Genomic DNA, 19,344 nt, shown 5'->3' on the forward strand with positions numbered 1-19,344 from the left:
TAAAAATATAAATCCATGCATCCGAACTTTCGCAATTATAATGTTAGTAATTTGATTTGATGAATTGATTCCAACGAACCAACGGACAATCGAATAAGAATCAAATGTTTTTTAATTCTAGATAAAGTACAAACTTTAGCCTTTGCATGTATGTATTTTGCATTAATTAACGTGTGAAGTATCCTGTCATAGAGATAGTCGCTCTGTTTTTTTTAATTAACAGATAGATATATTATTAAAATGATAAGTACATTCAATATTGATCAAAGAATTTTATTTATTGCATGATTTTTTTTCTACTGAAATTGCATATAGCTATAGATGGCAACACTGATAAACATCACACAGTTAATGGCGCCAAATTTGAAATACGAGTAGAATTTCGTAATTGGCAATAGGTTTGTCGTAAATTCCTTCTGTAAAATGTAACCTTTAAAACGTTCTCGATTGTATTGTTAAGGTGTTGTTATTTTAAGAAAATTGTTTTTTTTTGTCTTTTAATTTGTAATATGCTTAAAAATTCTGCAGAACAGAACTTATTCATATTACATTTGTTTGTTATTTCATTACATTAATAAACTTAAACAGAACAAAATTGCTCATTTCACTTTATACACTTTTTTATCAGATAAATAAATTTTTGTCAATCTATCTTAACATAATTATATTTAAAAACATTCCTGATTGTCAAAACGCGCATTTAATTATTTTTTTTTTACAAAATAAGTGGGTAAATTCGTATTCGAAAATATTGAAGTCAATGCCATCGGCCTTAAGCGGATAATGCTACTAAATTGAAAAGCGCACAAGTAGCAGGAGTTGATATCGAATTGTTTATCTCTTTCTTCTTTCGTCGTATTATTTGATAATCGGGTCGCGAATGATGTCATACCAAACCAAGCTTATTTTAAATGTGACGTAGTATTACACCTATTCGTAAGCCGTGTCACGGACTCGGTAGTTGTGTGCTGGAAAAACTAACCTTTTATCACACGTTTTAGTGATTTTTGAACAAAAAGGATCAAGGATATGTCTTACTATCAACACAAAACGGCAGGTACGTTTACGTATTTTCTTCAACAGTAAATTCAAGTGTTTATCAGTTTTAAAACTACATTTCATCAATAGCTTAGCATTTTCTCATTAATCTTTATTTCGATATTTTATTCCAAACGATGAAATTTTTCCTTTCTCCTGGAAAGATTATCGATTTTCTTAACATCTCAACTGTCATGGTGAAAGATTCGTAGAAATTAACATTTTATGTGAACTCAAAGTGTTGACGCGTTATTTTTTTATTTGACAACATATTTAAAAATAAAACAAAAACATAAACTAATTAAAAAAGATGAAAAATTGAAAAGCAGTAAACAGCTGTTCATTAGCAATGTCATGTCACAAGACGTTTTGTTCTTGCTACGATGCTGTTATGAAAGCGCATAGGGATATTTAAATACAAAAGATAGTGAGAAATAAAATTATTTAATAATACGATTGGGAAAAAAATACTGAAAACATTTAACAAATAACAATATTATTAGTTTTATAAGTTGATATAAAATTTAAAACATTTCTAAGTGATAGAAAATGATACGCCATTATTCGAAATTGGAACATAATTCATAATTAAATATTTTGTTTTTTAATGACAATAGCTTTATGTTTATTAATGTTACATTACAAAAATCTGCCATGATAAGATTTAAGATCTGCCTTTAAACGCTATTTGTGTACTAAACCTCAGGTTCCCAAACTTTTTAATTGTACATAGACCCCTTTCAAAGATTTACTAGTTTCGCCCGCCATAGTACACCTTCAACAGTTCCCCAGTGTACCCAGTAGGTCCACCTGGACCACCCTGCTAAACTGTCTGCTTCTAACCTAAGGATCAATTCATCTTTAATTCAAAGAATATTTTAAATGTGCATGGTTCTTAAAATAAACACGTTTATTACGAAATAAACTATTTTTTTAAATGAACTACATAAATACTCTTTGGTCATTACTTAATACTTCGGCCTTAAAAGTGTTTATTGATGTTTAACTTAACAGTAAACATGTCTGCGTTTACTCTGTCTACCGGCTTGACCTAGATTTTTGAGGTTAGTACATTCTTAGAGAAAACTAAAGGTGATTTCATTGTTGCATAAACACATCTTTTTAAACAAAAATGCTCTAATCTTAGGAAATAATCGGGTTTGAAAACAGTTTTAGCATTTGATAGCCTATTTACTAAAGATATGTGAAATTTAACATCCTGCTTCGATGTTTAGATCCGAACAGAAATAAAGTAATCAAAGTGTGACGTAATGAGAAAATTGAAACGGCTGCACTAATGTTGACAGGAATTTTACTGGAAGCTAACTGATGTGTGCAGAAATATAGACTATTTTTTATATCTCATGCTGACGAAGTCGCTAACGATAGCTAGTTTATTATAAAATTTAAACCTTAAGTGTCCATTGAAGATAGAAGAATTTTCGCCCAGAGATGTGGTTAAATAGAGATCACCTATAAAGTTTGAATGACAGATGAAAGTATGATCTATATATACTTCTCTCATTACTAAGTTATACATTTCATCAACCTGCCCTTATACATATGTAGGGTCAGCACAGTATGTACTCCTCCATACATCTCTATCAACCGTCATATCTGAATTCCCACCCTTCTTACCCATATCCTCTTTCACACAATCCATCCACGTCCTTTGGTCTTCCTCTACTTTTATAGCCATCCAGATTCAATCTCATTATTTTTTTTTTTATTTATGTGATCATCATCTTTCCGCATAACATGTCCAAACCACGCTAACCTTCTGCTCCTCAATTTCGATAACTGGCGCTACTTTCAAACTTCCTGTGATATACACGTTCTTAACCTTATCTTTTCTTGTCACCTTTACATTAAGCTAAACATTTAACCTTGATATAAATATGTAACATACATAAAATAAAACACTATCTTTTTTCCGTGTGAAGTAATCACAAAAGCCTTTATATTTGCGTAGTTAAGAAATGAATGTATTCAGTGACATTGAATAATTATAATATGCAATGCGGGTCGGAAAACGTCGCGATTTCCTAACTAGAATTAAACTAACTGTCGTCCGCACGGAGTAAAAAACCTTAGTAGCGTATATTTTCTTCCAGACTATGTTCTTTCTACACATATGCCAAATTTAATCGAGATCCGTTAGGTCGTTCTGGAGATACTTTGAATCAAACATCCATCCATCCATCTGAACATTCTCATTTGTAATATTACTAGCTGTGCCCGCGACTTCGTCCGCGTGAAATTCTGTCTTCGGACAGATTTTTTTTTAGACTAATTATTTTACTTAACATAGAGAGAGAGGTGTGCCAGGACCGCGCCAAATGTCTGGTCCTGGTTCTCTGCCTACCCTTCTGGGTTACTGGCATGAATTTTGTTGTTGTGGTATTTTACTTAAACTTATTAAAAATTACAACAAAACATATAAAACTTACAAAATATTCACATAAAATCGTATATTCCCATACAAACTTTCATCCCCTATTCCCTTTTGTAATATTGCAGCCTTGAGGGTAAAACTTTTACAAACTTCAAATGTCAATTTATTTATATCAAATCATCAGCCTAAAAAATAAGTTTCAAACTTCAAACTTTCGTGGTTTTTACTAATATAATGTTCGTAAGAAACGGGATTCTTACCACGATTAGGCTGTTTGAGCTCCCGATATTTCGGCACAGTTGCATGCGCCATGTTCACGGGTCAACCCATTATATAAGTTTCAAACTTCTAACTGTAAAAATGACGACTCTTACATTAAATTTTCCACCCCCACTTTCAACCCCTTACAACGCTTTTCCTGCGTTAAAAAGTAGCCTTTGTCCTTTCTCAGGCTCTAGACTAAATATTGGTAAGGGTAACAGCAAAACATATTAAATGTGTTTTGACATTCACTAAAACCTCACATATTGCTAAATAAAATTTCATCCCCTATTGTTATTTAGCACCCTTAGGGGTAAAATTTTTACAAAAATTTAATTTCGTATTTATCTATATCAAATTAGCAGCCTTGAAAATAAGTTTCAAGCTTCTATCTGTAAAAATAACGATAATCCCATACAAAATTTCACCCCCACTTTCAACCCCTTATAACCCCTTTTTCGCGTTAAAATGTAGCCTTTTTTGTCCTTTCTCAGGCTCTAGACTAAATATTGGTAAGGGTAACAGCAAAACATATTAAATGTGTTTTGACATTCACTAAAACCTCACATATTGCTAAACAAAATTTCATCCCCTATTGTTATTTAGCACCCTTAGGGGTAAAATTTTTACAAAAATTTAATTTCGTATTTATCTATATCAAATTAGCAGCCTTGAAAATAAGTTTCAAGCTTCTATCTGTAAAAATAACGATAATCCCATACAAAATTTCACCCCCACTTTCAACCCCTTACAACCCTTTTTTCGCGCTAAAATGTAGCCTATGTCCATCCTCAGGCTCTAGACTATCTGTGTACAAAATTTCATTTAAATCGGTTCAGTAGTTTTTGCGTGAAAGCGAGACAGACAGACAGACAGAGTTACTTTCGCATTTATAATATTAGTAAGGAAGTAAGGATTAGTATGATGAAATGTAACTCGGGAAATTAAAATAATAAGTGGCCACGACTAACGTTATCACCCGTTGAAATAGGAAACTAAAGTTATTGGGCGAACTAAACTCGCATCTGGCCTGGTAAAATTTTCACTTAATATACAGGATTTCAATCCAAATCCTTTCATTATTAAAGCACAATTGGACATAACTAATTTATAAATGCGAATGTTTAGATGGAGATTGTTTGAATGTATCTCCGGAACGGCTTAACAAATCTTGATGAAATTTGTCACAGATATAGAACATAAAAAACAACATATTCTGGAAGAACGCATAGGCTACATATAACGTTTTTTTTAATTCCGCGCGGACGAAGTCGCGAGCAAAACTATGTGTAGTTAAGTAAAACACTTTCAAACCTGTCAAAGTATATCATAAGTGGCAACCGAATCTTTGTCGGTAGTAATTCTTTGAGATTGCGTTTTTGTAAATGGCTCTTTCCACTAACTGTTGCTACTTCATCTGTGCGGAATTAAAAATCCGAGTTTTTTTAGATGGTTTTTAAATATACATACATCCATAATCACAAATATTTATGTACTTAATCAACTATCTTTATTTTAAAATGTCACTCTATTAATGTTAAAATTTTTACAAAATAACGTGTAAAAGTCAAACATCTTAATGGACGCCATGTTTGAAATTTAACAATACTCTACTCTACGTAACTTTTTTTTGTGATTGATTAGTCACTGTTTACTTTGAGGAGGCATTTACAATTTCACCGGACTTGAGGTGGCCGGGCGCAGATGGCGCTTAGCTTAATAACTTAGACGTTTGATCATAACTAATACTAGATTCTAAATTAATTATCAGGATACAAATAATTTTCATTAACGTGAATCCTAATCAATTGTTCAAAGTTGTACTTGTCAGTATGTTCATGACCTAAATACATAACAATGGCTGTGTCACAATAACTGACAGCGCTACTCAAACTTTACTAATATATATTTAATTTATCTATTATCTAATACTAGCTTTTTCCCGCGACTACGTCCGCGCGGAATAAGAAAAAAAAAAAAAAAAAAAAACGGGGTAAAAATTATCCTATGTCCTATTCCTGGTTCTAAGCTATCTGCTCACCAATTTTCAGTCAAATCGATTAAGCCGTTCTTGAGTTATAAATGATGTAACTAACACAACTTTCTTTTATATATATAGATATGTACATATATATCTAAATAAACCAGCACAGGAGGATCAGTGGCTCAGGGGTTAAACTCTTGTTTCGTAATCTGCAGGTCGTGGGTTCGAATCCCGCCATGTACCAATGTGTTTTTCGACTTTCGATTTACATATGTACATTTATCCGACGTTCATACGGCGAAGAAATTCAATGATATGTATGAAGTCGACCCGCACTGTGCCAGCGTGGTTGACTACGGCCTAATCACCCTTACTAAGGGTAGGCTCCAAGCCCCTCAATGGGCCCGTATAGTGAGCTGATGATGAAATAATACAGCTGTTAAATTATTTAAACTTTCATGAGACATAATGATAAATTAATAACGGCTTAACTCACGTATGAACTAGCTGTTTTCCCCTGTTTTGCACTTTTTCTTAAGACAGTAATGTTTTCCGCGTGTACGTAAGTTTTTATGCGAGTATAACTCATTCCAAATATCTTGCCGGCTCAAGGTTTTCCATCCCTAGCACGCGCTACGCCACGCTGCTCTTAAAATCGAATTACCGCGAACTTAAGGGAATTAAGAACGCCCTGTGATATCTGAAAACATTTATACTATTCTGACCTCCTGGAGCCTAAACGACTGAACCGATTTAATCGAGTGAGGTTTCATTCGATTGTTATTCTTCCCCTGAGTGTCATAGATGCAGGCAGTCCATTTTTTCTTTGTTTTTTAACCACATAATTGATTTTATTAGCAGCTAATCTAATAAAAACATCCATAATCTTCCAGGCTTTAACCCACCGCCGCCTCTCAACAACCAGATGCGACTCTACCATGTTGATATGAACCCATACGGTCATCGGGTGATGCTAATCCTCGAAGCTAAGAAGGCTAAATACGAAGTATATCAGTTGGATCCATTGCACTTACCCGAATGGTTCAGAGAAAAAAATCCAAGACGTGAGTTATCCATGATGTTAATAGCTTAAAAAAATAACTATGTTATCACATTTTTATCAAAAACCTGAGGTTTGAATTTACAAAATAATTAAGTTAATCTTATTTGTAAGGTTTACCTACACAAGAAACAAATTAAGTTTAGTCGTTAGTTTTACACAACAAGTTAACCTTAGTCGTTAGTTTTACACAACAAGTTAATCTTAGTCGTTAGTTTTACAAAAGAGACCGCTGCCCATAAACATTTGTTATATGTTTCTTTTTTAATATTGGTATAAAGTAATTTTTCTATTATTTTATAGTGAAAATTCCCGTTCTTGAGATACCAACAGATCAAGGGGATAAATATTTATTCGAAAGCGTAGTTATCTGTGACTACTTAGATGAAAGGTTTCCGAGGAATCCCCTGCACTCCAAAGACCCTTACGTGAAGGCCCAAGATCGTCTTCTTATAGAAAGGTTTAATGAGGTAAGCTTTATATTGCCATTTGAAGATATTCAAATATAATACTAGTTATAGAGCGGACATTACATGAAATTTTCATCAAAATATTATCGCGTTTATTTAAAGCAAATAAAATTTTACTTTTCAAGGCTTTTATTAACAAAAGCAAGCGTTAAAAAAGTAGTGAAAAGTAAACTTATATCTTGTTCCAATCGTATAAAGTTCAATTTTATTTGCTATAATAAATCTATTTAAGTCTACGTTAGCATTTATATTTTTCTAATATTTCAGCTAATTAAAGGAAGCCTGGAATGTTTTGATACCAACTTTGCCTTTGGCAGTGAACAAATAATACAAACATTAGACGTATTTGAGAAAGAATTGGCCACGAGAGGTAAATAACTTGAATTTAATAAAAAAACCCGACTAACTGAGTCTCTACATTCCAGGGAAGAACAAGAATTTAATGACAGTTAACTCATCAAAATCAGTTCAGTTATTTAGGTTTTAGACCCTCAAAATTTAACTAACATACATACAAACCCACATATATGAACACAAATTTACATACGCGCGAAAAGTAATTAAAAATAAAACAAAAAATGTAACTGGGGTAGGTACCATGACACTCATAGGAAGAATCTAATGACACCTCACATGTCAAAATCAATTCACTCGTTTACGCTACGAGAAGTCACAATCAAATTGACATGTCATCTCTCTTAAAAGGTATAAATGAGATGGCATCACGAAAATACGCGTAAAACGTTTTCAGGTACAAATTACTTCGGTGGAAATCGACCTGGAATGTTGGACTACATGATCTGGCCTTGGGTTGAGAGACTTTATTTATTACGTTGTGTCAACGAGCAAAAGTTCGACGAGAAAAGGCCAATATTTCCTAACTTCGTACGTATAAAATGAAAATCCAACTTGAATTTCACTAAGACGTGTGTGTGCTTGAAATTAAGCACCTTTTCACTTCCCCTTCTTATCAAAATGTCCCCTTTTGGATGTCCTCGGCACTGTCTTTCTTTAACCTTTTCGTTTTATAGCAAACTAGTTGTCGCCCGCGATACCGTCCACGAGAAATTGAAAAAAAAATCTTAATAAATAGCCTATGTGTTCTTCCGGATATTGTACATCTAAGCCAAATTTCATCAAGATGCATTTAGCGGTTCTTTAAATACCTTCTAACAAACATCCATCCATACATACATCTAAACATTCGCATTTATAATATACTAGCTGTCGCTTTCGACTAAGTCCGCGCAGAATTAAAAAAAAAACTTGATAAGTAGTCTATGTGTCCTTCCAAACTGTGTTCTACATCTGTGACAAATTTCATCAAGATCTGTTGAGACATTCCGGAGATAACTTCTAACAAACATACATCTAAACATTCTCATCTTCTTCTATATATATAAAAGAAAGTCGTGTTAGTTACACTATTTATAACACAAGAACGGCTGAATCGATTTGACTGAAAATTGGTGGGCAGGTAGCTTAGAACCAGGAAAAGGACATAGGATAATTTTTACCCCGGTTTCTATTTTTTATTCCGCGCGGACGGAGTCGCGGGTAAAAGCTAGTTTATAATATTAGGATTAGTAAAATTTTTGTCTGTCAATATGTCTGTCCGCAAGTCTAAGTTTGTTCTGGGTATAATCTCCGGAACAGTTGCACCAATTTTGACGGGACTTTAACGGGAAGGTAGTTGATGTACACGACCATGTTAAAGGCTACTTTTTTCCTGTGCTAACGAAGTCATGAGCTACTTTTAGTTCCTAATAAAATACGCTTCACTATTTTAATTGCAGTTCAATTTTTATTTAATACTACAAATTTATTATTATATATTTTTTTAGGCTGACTGGGGAGATCAAATGCAACTTGATGATGTTGTTAAAAAACATTCTAGATCGCCGGCGGAATATTTCGATTACTACAGAAATGCGAGAGCACATTCAATGGGATACTATCTTTAGATTAACTAAACTGTTTGATCAAGTTATCTATAATCATAGATAATTTGTTTATCCAAAAAAAAAATCTATGGATAATTGGGCAATTGATTTATACAAAACCTATGGGACGCAAAAATGCATAAGCTTTCCATCCACTCTTTTTAGGGTTCCGTACCTCAAAAGAAAAAAAAAAACGGAACGTCTGTCTGTCTGTCAATACTTTTTTCTGAGGAAAGTGTGTAGTTATCAAGCTGATATTTATATAAAATACTCAGGTCTACTGTCCCTTAGAGCTGTGAAAAAATCAAACTTCTAAGCCAACGTGTAACCAAAAGATACAGCAGTTTATGTCGCAAGTTTTCAACATTCGCGAGAGAATCAAACCCTAGACCAGTGTTTCCCAACCTTTTTGGATCCATGTCCCATTTTTCAGTATGAACATGACTATTGCCCCCTTAGAAATTTTGTTTAGAAATAAATTTCTCTCGAGGCCTAAATTTACAATGTTAGAGAAATAATTAAATACTACTTTTGGCTGACTAGATCAATTTCATATAAAATTTTTAAACACGAAAACACATATAAATAGTTTAAATGCAATAGCACTGGCTATCATTGTAAGGATGTAGCCTTAAGTTTTTAAATCTCTGAATTGCCCCACTCTAAATCCAAATATCCCCCAGGTGGGGCGTACGACCCACCTTGGGGAACGTTGCCCTAAAGGGTTCTTTCCGTGAACTCAGAATCTAAAAATTTGGTACGAAGTAACCTCTTATATCACAGATAAAGGAAAAATATTTAAAATCGTATATCTTACTAATATAAATTCAATTTATACGGAACCCTAAGTGAACGAGTCCGACTCGCACATGTTCGTTTTTTTTTTTATTCTTTTTTAAGGCATTCAAAATTGTTTTTCAGTTATCTTGCTTAAATTCTCATTGATTAGTGGCAGCCAATCAGCGGCTTGCATTGTCGATAGTGGCGCCATTTGACAGATAACTTGGTCAAAAAATAAATCTAATTTAAATAGTCATATCTATAAGATTTATACATCTATAGACTAAGAAAGTATATTTGAGAGTTACACTTCGTACATAAGACAACGTAAATATTTAAAAAAAAAATATCCTTGCGTCGTGAGACGTCTCTTCAGTCATATAGAGACCACATATCAACTGTATAAAGCTCCGCCATCTTGAAAATCACATCCACTTTTCTTACAACTAAATAATACAAATAGGTTACGAGTTTTGGCAAATAAAGAACAAAATATCTATTACTAAGTCGCTTAACGACTTAAATTGCCGGGTATCGAAGATTCACGTTACCTTGTGAACAGACTTAACACTCCAATGCATTGACATTTGTATTGCATATTGTCTTTTTCACTCTCTAACATAACAACAGAGACAACGATATTTAAGGCAAATATCACTGCAATTGAGTCCTTCAATAATTTTTGAATTTCGAGAATATATAGATCTGTATTAAGTATAACGTCAGTTTTCATTGCATAAAACACATATCGTCCCTTCAAGCAACATCGTGTAAGTCATTTTTATCAACTTTACAGGAGACGAAAAAAAACTGTCATTTAAAAAAAATCGGTTGATTTTTTTTTTTTTGTTATTTCTTAATAAGTACGCTATTTAGCTGTTAAGAAATAATTATTTCTTTAGTTTTTGTCGATTTACTGTATTTTTACTTTTTTATTTTAATTATCTTTCAATTATCCATCTAATGACATTAAAATGAGAAAACCGCCAATTTTCGACTTACGATGTACGAAAACCTCTACACATGGAAAGGCTATAAGCCATAGATTTTGTGCCTATTTGATTATCGCCATTTTGGCGCTAACTATGGCGGTTTATGTTGAAACTAACTAAATTACTGTCAGTGACAAAAGCAATTGCTATCTTTCAGATAGAGCGTTGACAATGTTTCGATACTTGTGTTTTAACAATGGAAACTCATAGATAAGTGACTCTGATCTTTAAGGAATATCATCACATTTATATTATGTATAATTTATTTATTATATAAATTTATTTGTTTAATTTTTATTTTAATTAACAAAAAATTTTGTATGTGAAAGTGATTGATCGTGAATGCGTTTATAATATGCCTGGGAAAATTGTAAAGATGGCAATCGGTCGATTTGATACACATAAAACTGTTGAAGACGAAAACTCAATGTCATCGCATTTATAACCTCAATATTAAAAATGTCATCCATAGATATATAACCTAAATATATCTAATCCGGAGCACATAAAAGTTAGGCGAAAAAAGATCCTTTTGTTGGGATAAACTTCCACAGTATAGTAATTTACAATACAAAATGACATTTGAAAAATCGACTTTCGATCAGACGTCAAACTTATATGAAACACTCATCTACAGATTAAATATCTATGGTCTTATTTTTTTTTAAACTTTCCACACTTTTAATAAAGAAACTATCCAACATAGATTTTGTCTTACATATAAAAAGCATTTAACTCGTTTAACTTTTTTTTACAGGATGTGTAATGACTAACTTATTTAATAAAAGAAAATTTATACCAGTTAAGTTTTTATAACTTATAAATTTAGTTTAATTTTAAGAATAAATTTCTATACTTTTTCTAGTAATCTGACTAAGATAATATATGTAATCTAAGTGTAACTTTGATTAATTGCTCTTCGTATTATAAATAACAGAAGACAGTAAATTTAAGAAATATAAGTAACTATAGTACTTACGATATTTTTGGCTGTTTATTTTTTGTTGTAAATAATATTTTTATCGGTGAACAAAAACTAAGGTTTCATTTCTATACTCATTTTATAAATACTTTACGTATGTGCGTGCAAAAAAGATTTTTCGATGTATTAATGGTCAGTTGTATACAACAATAAAAATAAAGTTTTGAAGAATAATGCTCTATTATTGAACTTTTTAAACCTTTTTTATTTGTTTTTTTTTTCATATCAGTGCCCAAAAAGTATATTCTAGGGTGATTACTGAAAAAATCAATGCGGTTTTATTAAATATTTCAATCAACTAAACAAAGTCTTATTTCAAAAAAATACTTATGATAAAAAGTAATAACCTGCATTCACTACTCTGCAATATTTATTTACTTTTATACGTTGAGTTATCATAAAATGTAAATACACAGAAACGGAACGCAAACTTCACGTTCGGAAACTTTGCCACATGTCATGTATTCTGACACCTGTCAAGCTGATCATTCTTGTATATATTTCAGAACACAATCACCTTCTTCTCACTATGTTTCAAATCTATTAGTAAATTAAATTAAATTCCCTTGATTTCTCTATTGTATCAATTCTAAAAATGCCTCTCATCCGTTCTGCAAGTTTCAATCTTTTCGTCGAGATAGTTATTCGAATTTGCCTACTCTCCTTATTCTGGTAAGCAATGTACCATATGCTTTTTGTTTATATTATTTTTACGCATATTTATTGAATATAAATATAATAAAATATCAAACAATCATAATCTTATTAGTTTAAAATTGTTCTGTGTAATATTTATTACGTTTACATCATGAAATTCAATCTAAAAATTATCGCAAGTTTCATATTGTTTTTTTTTTTTAACAAAAGTTTTATACAATAAAATATTTTGTGAATTTATTAATCTGTATTTTCTTCTAGTATATAGTGCATATTATATTAAGTATCAACAGTCTGTTTTTTTTTTTTTAAATGGTTTCGTGTTCTTGAAAATAATCTATAGAAATTGTAATTACCTTGGAGATAATGGATATTGTTAGTTCCGTAACAAATTTAGTATAGTAATTTACATAGATATTATGTACATTTTGTTTTACAATCGAAGAATTAAATTCCTTTCCCACATAGCATTGAATATGTTGTACATACATTGAAATGGGTAGGAAATAAATGTCCTCTTAAAATGTAAGTGACCTGATTTTGGACAAGATCCAATAAGAAAAATATATAAATAAAAAAAAATACAGTACACTTTCCTTAGTTTTTAAAAAAAATTATTTAAAGTGGCAAACAGACTAGTGCCAACATGAATTGACCAAAATAGCAAAACAACCGCTGCCCAAAGACATCTACAATTCCAGAAAAGAAAGATATTTACCCTTCCTATGCATCCACTCCTCTGTCAAATCCACTTCCCTTTTTTATAAGGAAAGAATGGGAAAGAAAAAAATGACTAAGATTAGGCCTCCGAAATGCTACTCTTGAAACAAAATGCAGAATGACTCCCACTTTACACCAGTCCATCTGTGCTTTCATCCACCACTGCTTTCATTCTTTCAGTTATATGGAAACAATGCCACCTTTTGTGAGAGTAATCCTTCCGTCTGAGTTGGAGAACGATTGCAAGTATCCAAGACGGGAGTCATACGTACCAGGTGGAGCGCTGTGGGCTATAGTACTTTCAGTACCCTGCCTCTTGTCTTTACTCGCCTGGGGAGCGTGCAACGATTGTAATGACGCTCTAGAAGTAAGTGTTACGTAACTTAAATTAATAGAAGATGCATAATCATGTTGCTTCAAACATTTGGTTCCAAAAAATAATTAAGATCAGTTCTGATGTTTCGAAGTTATAACAAATATCCAAAAAAATGTATAACTCTTACTATGGGTTCTGAGACCAAAATCTCTGTACAAAACATATCATAATACCTGTCTTTGTCTGTAATAATCTTTGACAAAGCAGAGATAATAAAATATTTTGTCCTAGCACAAGTTTGGAGATTATTTGGAAATGGTAACAACAAATGTGGTCAAAAACATTTCTCATACACGAAACGCCCACTGCTGGGCATAGGCCTTCTCCAATGATCGCCACGATAAATCCCCCCCCCCTTATGATGGCCACAATAAAAATTATTATTATTAATCTTAAATGGAGATGTTGGTCTCAGAAAGCCACAGTTAGTCAATAATATTTGATTGGCATATGACATATATATACAGTGTCATTTCAGACATATGACAAGTGAATATCTACTTATATATCTATGTTATTTACTTGTTTAAATCATATTTATTATATGAAAACATTTTGCGTTAAACATAACTGATAAGATAACAGTAAAATTGTTACGTTTTACGCAGAATTATATCAGAATATTTAGTTTATTAAAAACAAAAAATGTTTTTTTTGTATTACCACAAAAAAACGCTTTTCCGGAAACTATCAAATCTTTTTTTCTTTATAAATATTAACCAAAATTATGTTGAATGTTGCAGATTCTTCTCGCATGGTCTCTCGCTCTTGGCATCAATGGAGTATTGACAGATACTATGAAATTAATAGTCGGTGAGTTTTATTTATTTTCTAGTTCATTTGTGAGGATATCAAAAATTTATTTGAATATGTCATTTCTCTGTCTATAAATCTGCAACCTTTTATATCATCATCATCAGCTCACTATACATCCCCACTGAGGGGCTCGGAACCTACCCTAAGTTAGGTATGATTAGGTACATACATAGTCAACCATAGCCCAGTGCGAGTTGACTTCACACATATCATTGAATTTCTTCTCAGATATGTGCAGCATCACTGATGTTTTCTTTCACCGTATGAACGTCGGATAAATGTACATATGTAAATCGATAATCACATTGGTACATGTCGGGATTCGAACCCAGAACCTGCAGATTGCAAGTCATGTGCTTAACCCCTGAGCCACCGACGCTCTTTTATATATCTAGGCTTTAATACACACTTCCTAGGAATAGATCTTTGCTACACATCTGCGGTTTTAACAACAATACAATATTTTGTACAAAAAAAAAATTTTTTTGTGGGCAAAATTTTTTTTCTATTTTTTTTACTTATTCTATAGTTTTTCATTTTTAGGTCGTCCACGTCCAGATTTTTTCTACCGTTGCTTCCCTGATGGTGTGGAGACATCAGATCTGCAGTGCACCGGAGATCCATCAGATATAATGGAGGGCAGGAAGTCATTCCCAAGTGGACACAGCAGTTGTAAGTTAACTGTATGCTCCACTAGCTTTCGCCTGCGACTCTGTCCGCTGTCCGGAATTAAAAAAAACTGTGCCTATGTGTTATTCCAGACTATGTTCTACATCTGTGACAAATTTCATCAAGATCTATTGAGACATTCCGAAGATAACTTCAAACAAACATTCGCATTTATAATATAGAGTTTTTCAACAAGAACTTTGTTTTTCAATTGGGGCCACACCAACAACATGACAGTTTTGACATTTAGTTTTTTGACCTATTCGTAGTAGATGCTTTGGCAATTGCTACAATGAATTCAATTTCGCTGGAAAATCGCATTAAAATAATTAAAATCCACTATGAAAATGGTGCAATTTATTGCAAACCAAATTTCCCGAAATTCAGCTGTTAAATGGGCAGCCAGATCGTGTGATTTAACACCACTGGATTATTTTTTTGTGGGGCTATGTTAAGGACAGAATCTATACGGAGCCAATCGAATCGATCGCGGCCTTAAAACTCAAAATCCTTGACGTGATTAACGAAATAGACCCGCCATTTTGCTTTGATGCAAACTTTGATGAAAGAATCGACATCTGTCAGCGTGGTTGTGGTGGACATTTGCCAGATATCATTTTTCATTCATAATTGCCAAACCTTTCTCTTCGTAATACAATAAAAATTTGAATCATCTTCATCTAAACTCTTTGTTTTATTTTGTTTTAGAAAACAAAGTTCTTGTTGAAAAACCCTATATTAGTAAGATGTTTAATAGTTTTAGTATATTCGTATAATTCTTCCTTTTATTTATTTAATTCTGATTTATCTTGATATTTACGTATACTAGCTGTCGACCGCGACTCCGTCCGTGCGGTTTCAAAAAAACTTAATTATTAGGCTATTTGTTCTAGACCAGGTATCCCCAAACTATTTTGGACAAGTGACCCCCTTTTCCAAAATGAACCGTTACCACAGACCTCCACATGGGTAAATTACCTACTTTTAAGGTCAATTATTATTATTATTAATTCTAACTTAGGTCAATAGAAGAAGACTGAGTGAGAAGTAGCAATGCTTTAAGTTCAATATCGACCACTTTGGGAATCCCTGATAATCTCCATCTATGTCAGATTTCATCGAGATCTGTTGAGACATTCTGGAGATAACTTCTAACAGACATCCATCCATCCAAACATTCTCATCTATATATTTATTAGTTATTCTGGAGTTTTTAAGAATTGTGGTAGATAGCAGTACTATTCAGGTTGCCTATAAAAAAAATATTAAAAAAATTGTGGTCATGGTAGTGAAAAATATCATAAACGGTCTCAATTTCTGAAGAATTTCATTTTTTTTATATAACTTAAAATATAATTGGGATATATATTTTTTTTCTTTTTTTCCCCGATTAGTCCGGGGCAGGTCTATCCTCCGGTGTTGGCTTATCGTTGAATTTTGGGACACGTTGTATAAAAGAAAGTTGTGTTAGTTACACTATTTATAACTCAAGATAGGTCGAACTGATTTAGCTGAAAATTGATGGGGAGGTAGCTTAGAACTAGAAGACGGACATAGGAACTTTTTTATCTTGTGTGCATTTTTTTTATTACGCGCGTACGAAGTCGCGGGTAAAAGCTAGTTTATAATATTAGTAAGATATACCCGTCTATGTTATTATCTCTTGCCCTACTGGGTTGTCTGGAATACTACTTATAAGGCTTACCTTGCTAGATTATCTATGGGTAGGAGATAAAGGTCCTCAACTGTGTAGTATCGTTCTGCTCACTGGGTATGTGCGCACTGTGGGTGTGCGGGAGGCTGGGTGCTCTCCGAGGGCGGAGGGGCTCAGCTGCGCGTGCTCTGGCATGTCTCGCACCCCTCCTCCTGGCACTCTGTGTCGCTCTCTCCAGGTCATGTGACTATCATCACCATTGGCAGGGTAAGTGTGAAACTAATTTCAAATTCCCCCCACTTTCTAGTGTTTGTTTCAGCTCTGAAATGGTTCATGAGTTGTGATCAACTAGTGACTTAAAAGTTCTTAGCTCGGAACGCAAATAATTATGCAGTTACAAATTAAATTGAGCTATGAATCGATTCACTGATCTGCTACACACATTTGAACCGTGATCTGATCTGTAGATCAATTTTTGTCAAGTTTATTAACAACAAAAAAAAATTACGTGAAATTTTTTTTTGTAGGTTTATTTTAGTTATAGTATGATTTTTTAAAGTATACTTCTAATGTGTAAAAACGTTGCTTTATTTTAAAAAGTTTTAATTTTCTTTTTAATTCAATTAATTGCGTTTTTTCCTTTTTTTTTCTTTGGGTAATTGGTTAAAAATAAATTAATTCTAGATTGCGTTAAATGGAAATCTTTACCCAAGACTACTAGTTTCTATCATAAAGTTTGTTAGAAACGAAATTAACCACGATAGGACTTTTTAAACATCCTATATTTCAATATAGTTGCATGCGTCATAATCACTGTTGAAGTTATGGGGGTAGTTCGAATTCTTTTGAATAGGTAACCGTATAGAGACCATTCGTATTCTTACTGTGAAGGAAAACATCGTGATGCTGCACATATCTGAGAAGAAATTCAATGATATGTGTGAAGTCAACTCGCACTGGGCTATAGTTGACTATGACATAGTCACATCTAACTTAGGGTAGACTCCGACCTCTCAGTGGGGACTTAAAGTGAGCTGATAATGAATAATAGAGCCCAACTAAATCTTATTAAAAATACGATTTCTGATGAACTTTATTTTACTTTAAACATAAATTGGTCCTTCGAGTCGGATATTATTAAATCAATATGTATATTCAACTGTAATGTGGTGTATTTAAGATTATAGTCTATTGTGTTTTTTAAAGTAAACGAGTGAACTTATTTTGACTTGTAAGGTGTCATTCGATTGGTATTTTTCCCCTGTGTGTCATGGAATAGTCGAGTTTTTTAATTTTTTTTTTTAAATTAAATTCCAGACATCCTGGTGGGTTCTACGCTGGGTTTTACAGTAGCTAGCTTTTGCTACCGTCAGTATTATAATCCATTAAGTTCTGAACTATCAGGAGTGCCATATGTAGTGTCAGATACGAATCTAGTCAGGTTCAATGGTAAACCTGACAGTCCTGCTAAAGATCTAAAAGATATAGAGTCGACGCCATTATTGAATTGTAAAAAAGAGGATAAATGGATATGAAAAAAAAGTTTTACAAAAAAATGTGACATAAAAAAATACCGACATAGTTGTTTGTACCGGTATGAGACTGTTGCAGTTAGTTCTTTCTGAAATGTTTTCATACTTTTGTGACTAAATTACGAATAAATACTACTTTAGTTTGACTTCTCACCGGTTCAGATAACTATGTCTATAAAACGTGTGTAAATTTTGACGCATACAAAAAACTGAGAATTTTAATAACATATTTTTACAAATAAAACCTCTATATTTAAATAAATAAGGCATAATATATTTGAACAATTTAACTATAAAAAAAGTCGTAATTTGAAATATAGATTTTTTTAAGGAAAAATAAAAATAGAATTGAAATAAGCATAGCTTATATAAACAATTTAAATATTTTTTTATAGATTAAAAAATATATATATAAAAAAATAATCGGTGTTACCAACTACATAATAAGAAAAGATTAAAAATTTTACTAAGAAAAAATAATCACATTTTACAAATTATTAATTTTATCAACGTCTTCCCTTAATGTTTTAAAAACTATAAAACTGTTAACACGACATTGAAGTGAACAGCGATACTAAGTTATTCTAAACGGAATTTACTTAAAAAAAAAAAAAAAAACTTTTTTTGTAACAAATTCAATATTACGGATATTTCCTTTTGAAAATTCTCATTTAACCGAACGGTCATTTGTCGGATTGTTCCTATTGGGTCATTCGACCTGTCAGTGACACACCCAATGTCACTAAGTTTACGTTATGTGAACTGGTATGGCGAGTCAGTAGTTATTATATTTTAATTAAACCTGTTAATATTTAGAACATTCTTCATGTACTTAATTTATTACAAGTTTTAAACGTGGTTAAAAGCGTAATACAGTCAATTCAGGATAAGCGAGAGTTCAAAGTTACGATATTTTTATCGCTAACAGAGATCTTACGCGAATTTCTCGCTTATAGAGGTCGATCGTCGTTTGGTGTTTTGTTACCATTATTTTTTTTACTATATTATAGCATTT

The 19,344-nt window shown here is 32.4% G+C and overlaps 2 protein-coding genes across 3 annotated transcripts; both read left to right on the top strand.

The window, feature by feature from the left end:
* Nucleotides 1-723: 723 nt before the first annotated feature.
* LOC106708065 (pyrimidodiazepine synthase) lies at nucleotides 724-9,228 on the top strand. 2 transcript variants are annotated; one of them, XM_045684992.1, is made up of 6 exons: nucleotides 724-1,057; nucleotides 6,572-6,742; nucleotides 7,042-7,208; nucleotides 7,476-7,578; nucleotides 7,960-8,093; nucleotides 9,053-9,228. In XM_045684992.1, exons 1-6 carry the CDS (start codon nucleotides 1,030-1,032, stop codon nucleotides 9,170-9,172), a joined length of 723 nt encoding a protein of 240 aa, XP_045540948.1. In that variant the 5' UTR covers nucleotides 724-1,029; the 3' UTR covers nucleotides 9,173-9,228. The 2 variants fall into 2 exon arrangements, with proteins under 2 accessions (XP_045540948.1, XP_045540949.1); XM_045684993.1 differs by lacking the exon at nucleotides 724-1,057 and adding an exon at nucleotides 2,017-2,102.
* Nucleotides 9,229-12,308: 3,080 nt separating this feature from the next.
* LOC106708064 (phospholipid phosphatase 5) lies at nucleotides 12,309-18,588 on the top strand. Its single transcript, XM_045685029.1, has 6 exons — nucleotides 12,309-12,577; nucleotides 13,463-13,649; nucleotides 14,402-14,471; nucleotides 15,018-15,146; nucleotides 16,897-17,064; nucleotides 18,115-18,588. Exons 1-6 carry the CDS (start codon nucleotides 12,501-12,503, stop codon nucleotides 18,330-18,332), a joined length of 849 nt encoding a protein of 282 aa, XP_045540985.1. The 5' UTR covers nucleotides 12,309-12,500; the 3' UTR covers nucleotides 18,333-18,588.
* Nucleotides 18,589-19,344: the final 756 nt, after the last annotated feature.

The sequence above is a fragment of the Papilio machaon genome, chromosome 28, assembly GCF_912999745.1.
Source record: "Papilio machaon chromosome 28, ilPapMach1.1, whole genome shotgun sequence".
NCBI classification, from domain to species: Eukaryota; Metazoa; Arthropoda; class Insecta; order Lepidoptera; family Papilionidae; genus Papilio; species Papilio machaon.